Source organism: Xiphias gladius, chromosome 20 (genome assembly GCF_016859285.1).
Source record: "Xiphias gladius isolate SHS-SW01 ecotype Sanya breed wild chromosome 20, ASM1685928v1, whole genome shotgun sequence".
Classification (NCBI taxonomy): domain Eukaryota; kingdom Metazoa; phylum Chordata; class Actinopteri; order Istiophoriformes; family Xiphiidae; genus Xiphias; species Xiphias gladius.
In genome coordinates, this window is record NC_053419.1 from 4,961,885 (window position 1) to 4,967,884 (window position 6,000).

Consider the following 6,000-nt stretch of genomic DNA (forward strand, 5'->3'; position numbering starts at 1 on the left):
TCCTCCTTCTCTCAGTCTGTCTCTCTGCATAGCTAAAAGCCGGCTATGGGCCGCTGAGTACAAGTGGAACAATAGCGGCCTTTCAGGCGGTCTGTACCGGGCGCTGGGAGAGGGCTGCAGTCCCGAGACCCAGTCAATATTTGACCGTGGTTGCCTTTTTGTGTCCATTTTTAATCCAAGCGGAACCAAGCGGCAGGGAGCCGGGAAAAGGCTGAGAGGGAAAAGCGAGGGTAAACACTGGGAACAATGCAAACGGGGAAACTCACAATGCCACTGGGAAACTATCACAACATCAGCTCGACCCCAAGCGAAAAATGGAGTATTGTTTCTTTAAGTGGAGATTAAAAAGAGAGCCGCGTAAGAACAGCAAATAGCGGAGGTTATTCTGCTATGAGAAGAAAGGTGCACAAGTGTCAAGTCATTGAGCTTTCTAAGGTATTACCTCAACCAAAAATTATCAAATATGTCCAGAAACCGAGAGGGAAAATATCATTTGGATCATCAAAGTCAATAGCCACACTTAGAGCAAACATGGAAACAGGCTGCTGAAAAGATTGTTTCATTGTCTTAGGGAGAAATAAGTTGCATCTGCTGGGGACAGCTTTGGATGGGCATTATCAGGGATTAAAGGAAACCCCTGGGGTGACAGTGCTCTCCCTGGATGCTGGAATACCTCTCCCCCCAGCTGTCAGGTCGTTAGTCCCACCCAATGAGGTTCTTTGATGACGAGGGGGTATCAGTTTCCATGGCGTCGGAGACACAAACAGCTTGGGAGATTAGGGAAGGAACTCGGCCCTGATTCTCCGTTGATCCCACCTATCAGCAACAAATAAACACCTTGGGCCACGGCAACGCCTGCGTGCAGACCATATGGACCCGGCTGCGTTTTAATGAAGCAGCTAAATAGCTGGTGAGCAGGGAATTCACTAATAGCTCCTTGTCAGAGCAGCACTAAATACCCCACTCATACACTTTATTCCATCATTTGGTTACCGACACAGACGGCAGAGCTGACAAGAAACATGTGTGGCTCATTTTTCTTACATGAGCTTCTCCACCACGAAATGCTACAGCTTTTGATTTCTAGGTTTTTATTTCTAACCCTGACCGGAATGTTTTTGTCTGGGTGTCCCTTTCTTACAAACCCTACTTAATACAAGGTTTGTAAGTTGTAACTATGATGTGTTAATGATTAATACATCTGTTAATAGTGCTTTACAGTTCACACAAGAAGGACATTTTTTTAATTCTTTTAATATATCTAATCTAGACATAGACATAATTCATAGTTTATAAGTTGTAACTAATGGCGTTATCAATGGTTAATACATTGTTAATACTTACTAGATGATTAATCAGCTATCAGTAATGATAGTGTACTTATTAAAACCCATTTATTAACATTTACAACTTTCTAATACATCACACTTGACAAAGGCTTTATAAGTTGCAACTAATGTTACATGATGATTAACAAAGCAGTTATTAATGCTTTATAGATCAGACATTAGCAGGTAGCTAATGGTACTACAAACTCTGATCTACAAAGCCTTAGTTACTTATTTATGAACCATTTACTAATTGCTAAAACTGCCGTACCTACATTTGAGTGTGTATTTCTCTACATATATACACTTCTACATTTAAAAAAAATAAATAAGTGTCTGTCTTTCTAATAAGCCAACGGATGTGTAATTATAGCAAGCCATTACTGAAGGGTTCTTCCACTATGATAACCCATCAAGTCTGCAGTTGTTAATGTTAATAAATTGTTAATATAAATGGGTTTTGGTCTAAATGTTCTGCAGCCCCTTTTCCAGAAAGTGGGAAGTCGGACTGTCCATTGGAGCAGTCTACCTTTTCACAACCTGGCAACCCAAAATTTGTTCTGACAAATGGCTTCTTACTCATCTATCAATAAATAGTTTATTACCATTAATAAAGCCATTAGTTACAACTTAGAAACCCTGTATGTCATATTCCTTGTCAGAGAGTGGAGCTATGTCCTCAGGACTGATAAACCTGTCTTTACTGCCAACAATGTCTTGTCAGTATGACCATATTGGATTGTAGTATGGACGCCACGCATTACTCTTTAACTAGGAGTATTCCCAGACATTCCAAAACTGCATTGGAACTACAGTATGGGCACAGCTCACGCACACCCACATACGAATGGACTAATTCTGAGTAGACCAGACAATGCAAAAGATTTTACTGTGACTTCTGCACCAAATTACAAAATAGCACAATTATCTGAAGCCGTTTTAGTTCTTTTTGGGGAGATTTGGCATAAAAAAAAAAAAAACAACTAGGAGTCATTACATCAATTGTGTCTCTGCAGTTTTTTTCCTAACAAGGCTCCCTGATACTGGAGTTTCATTTAATTTCATTAAGTAGCTTATACGAGCACAGCCACTCGCTGTCACTGTGGAAGCTTTTCAAACTCCAGGCAAGGCTGAGCCATCCTCAGGGCTGTAAATTCCTCCTCCACTGCTCCGAGTCCTGCTCGTTTGAGCCTAATCAGCAACATGCATCAGTGCAAGAGGATGCGGCCCCGAGATGAAAGCAGAGCAAACACGAATGCACGTTTATCTAAATTACAAAAAGCCTCCTTTCTGCCCCTTTGAAACAATAGAAAAACATGAAATTGTCATCACATTTCCATTTTTCACGATTCACTTCCCATTTCAATTCCAGGGCTCCTGTGGGGGATTTCATGAATGGCTGAGTATGGACTGCTGCTTTGGATGCCATTTTTCCCCACTTTGGTCAAATATACAGCACTGAAGGCAGATGGGGGGGGGGTAAGAAAGCTCATCTGGAAGTTGGGACTGCACCGCAGCAGGTTCCCAGGGCTCCAATACTGACTATGGTTACATTAAGCAGCAGGGATTCAAGGACCCGCGAGCTTGTATAGAATACTGTAAGGTTCTGCTGCGGGTCAGGGGGCCCCCAGGCTTTAAGCACAGCTCTCTCTTACATTATACAGCCCAGGTCAGGTTTAGATTAAAGTCATGAATGAGAAAAAGGAGACAGTCATTTAGAGTTACTCATTTATTTAGCCCCCATTCTGCTGAGACAAAGCCCAGGCAGGGTGCCGTGCGGGGGCCGTCACCGGGCCCCACGGCCGGCGGTACTGCCCCGGTTTTGACCCTGACAACGGTCCCCTCTGTGCTGCTTAACCCAGGACTCGCCTGGTTACTACCGAGTGTGTGACCTCAGCATGTGTGGATCTCTCACAAGACCGAGCATCACGCTGTGCCTTGGCTGCTGCTGAAATACCCCTGTGTACCCCCTTATTGTCTGCCCCAGCGTGGGGCGGGAGGGGAGCAGAGGGGGTTGAGGGGACACTTGGACAGGGGAGCATGGCAACCAAGAAACCAGACTTGGGAACTGGGAACTGTTTGAAGGCCAAGAGAAAAAAAGACACAAACCTGCAGTCTCTGAGTGGGACAGAAAACTGTTATCAGGAACTCCATCAGCCTTTCATGTCACCAACACAACATTTGCATTTGTATCATTAACATCCTGTCAGGTCAAGTCCTCTATACCAACTTCTACACACACTTTGCCTCAGGGTTGCCATTACCAAGACACGCAGCCACCTTGTTGTGTGTTTTAACTCTGAAGTCCGGCAAAACCAGTTCCTTGTCCCTAAGCAAATGTTGATATGATTTTTTTTTTTTTTTTTTGACTCACTCCGAACCGTACGCCTGCTACTACAGGTAAGTTCGGGCCAACTGAAACAAAATGACACACACTCATTATATCACTATGTGCTCAAGTGCCAAGAGTGAGGCACTGAGTCACCAAGGGAGACATGCACAGGAGGGAGTTTAGGAGAAGAAATGTCACTTTAGCAATACCAGAGGAATCTGGGCTCATATCCAAACTTTTTGGGAGGAAACTTCTGATAATTAGAACCAGGAGGCAACCAAAAGTTTTTAACTTCAGCTTTTTACTCAACCAACGCAACAAAATGCACTTTATCAGCAATTAAATGCAAAGCAGTATGTCACTGAGATGCTCCGACAAATACTAAACATACATGTCATGAAAAACCTCCAAACTCCCACTGGATGAGTCTCCATTTGCCACAAAATCTACTCCGTCGATTCTAATCGATGGCAGAGGACTGGGAGCAATCAGCATTATTTTAGCCCCGGTAGGCTCATGCCCAGCGGAATACATTTCTCCTGGCGCTTGCAACACCAGTCGTGTATCGAAATTTCAACCTGAATGCGGAGCAAATACTGACCATTAATGCGTAATAGCGCATAATGGCGCGTAATAGCGGACAGCCTTCGCGAAAACGCCGTCTGCAGGGTTGATTGCAAAGATGATTCCGATACGGAGGACTGTTAAACTGTAATCATCACAACAATCCCTCGGCGAGGACAACAAAGACGCGGTTGCAGTCAGGAGTGAACCAAGTTACAAGCACCCCATTGGTCACCCTTGTGTGTGCCGGAGAAGAGTTCATCACGGTGGTAATTCAAAGCAAATGTTACAACATGATTTGCGTTGTTACAAATTGATGTGATAACTAGTTGGTTTTTAAACTGTACAGATATAAAGCGCTGTTTTGTTTCGCTATTTTCAGTAGAACACTTTGATTTTTTGCACTTGTAATGCCTCGAACGGAGCTCAGAGTGTATACATCCAGACACCACAAACTACTTCAAGCCGGTTAGAGTGCACCTTCAACCGGGCAGCGTCACGGGTGAAGTCCGCCGCCTCCTGCGCGCGGGGGTGGGGGGGACTCCTGTATGCCGGCGCGTCCCTACGGGTAGAGCAGGCTACTTACTTGGGGTTGGTCCGGTTCCAGTAGACGGCGTAGCGGTCGGACACCACCTTGGAAGCCGGGTCCTGGCCGTACACGCACATCCCAATGATGAGGATGAGGAGGAGGATCATTTCCACCTGCGGCATATTTGCTCTTCAACTCCGATGAAGCTAAATCGATTACAGTCCCTCCTGGCTCGGGTGTAAAGGTTCTGATGGATGTGTTGGTGAAACGCTGTGCTCGTGAAGGGATGAGAGACCACTTCTTTCCGCACAGATGTAGCTCCGTCCTTTTTATAGTTTATAATAAAACTAAATTTCAGGTCTCTTCTTCTAAAAAAAAGCGATTTCTTGATCAGATCGCGTTTTAACACTCAGATCGTTTACTCTGCACTGAACGCTCACGCTTCACTCGCTTGAATTAATAAAAAACAAAAACAACAGTTCTTCTGAAACTAGTGAATAGTCAGTGAAAATCCGCAATAATTCTGCCTGTGCCACGAACAATCTTCCTCCGACTCAACTCCGCTCCGCGCAGGGGACAGTTTCTCCAACTCGCGCCGAATTTCCCAGAGAGGAGGCAACGCTGCGTGCGCAGAGTAAAAATGTAAAGAGCGGAGAATAAACGGTGAAGAGATACGGAGAGCAGAAATGCGGTCCGCGTGCCGTCGCTGTCTCCGGCTGGAGATCTCACCTCCCGTCCACTGTGGATCGCCAAGGGGCCGAGAAGAAGTAGAAGACTCAGACCAGCAGCTTCAGCTCCGGCCGGACCCGCAGCTGCCCGAGCGCTCCTGCCCCGCGGTAAATCAGAGCTCTCCGCCGCGCGCACACGCACACAGTCTCCGGGTTAAGTGTCACCTGACGAGAGCGCACGAGAGACGGTGTTACCGACCTGGAGGCTCCGAACCAAGTCAGCAGCGTTGTGGCTCCTGCGGCCATGCTCTCCCGGACCAACCCCCCTCTTCCAGCGCCTCCACCCCCCAATCTCGCTCTCTCTCTCTCTCTCTCTCTTTCTCTCTCTCTCTCCCCTCCTCCCTCCTACTGTGCCAGCCGGGGCACACTGCAAAAAGTGTTCGTCTTGGCGATGGGGGCGTCGAGTCTTGAAAATTGTGGAATCATCTGGAGCTGGTTCCCTCAGGGGGAACGGAGACAAATGATAAACGGGTTCATCGGCTCTGCCTTGTTTCCGATTTGGGAGGCTTCGCCTTGTCA

The 6,000-nt window shown here is 46.2% G+C and overlaps 1 protein-coding gene across 1 annotated transcript in view; it reads right to left on the reverse strand.

The window, feature by feature from the left end:
• Positions 1–5,696, reverse strand: part of LOC120806572 (ephrin-A5b-like) — a 77,204-nt gene extending 71,508 nt beyond the window's left edge. The window contains exon 1 of the mRNA XM_040157877.1: positions 4,811–5,696. Within this exon, the coding sequence (XP_040013811.1) occupies positions 4,811–4,935 (125 nt within the window). The 5' untranslated portion in view covers positions 4,936–5,696. The remainder of the gene's footprint in view (positions 1–4,810) is intronic.
• Between the last annotated feature and the right edge of the window lie 304 nt (positions 5,697–6,000).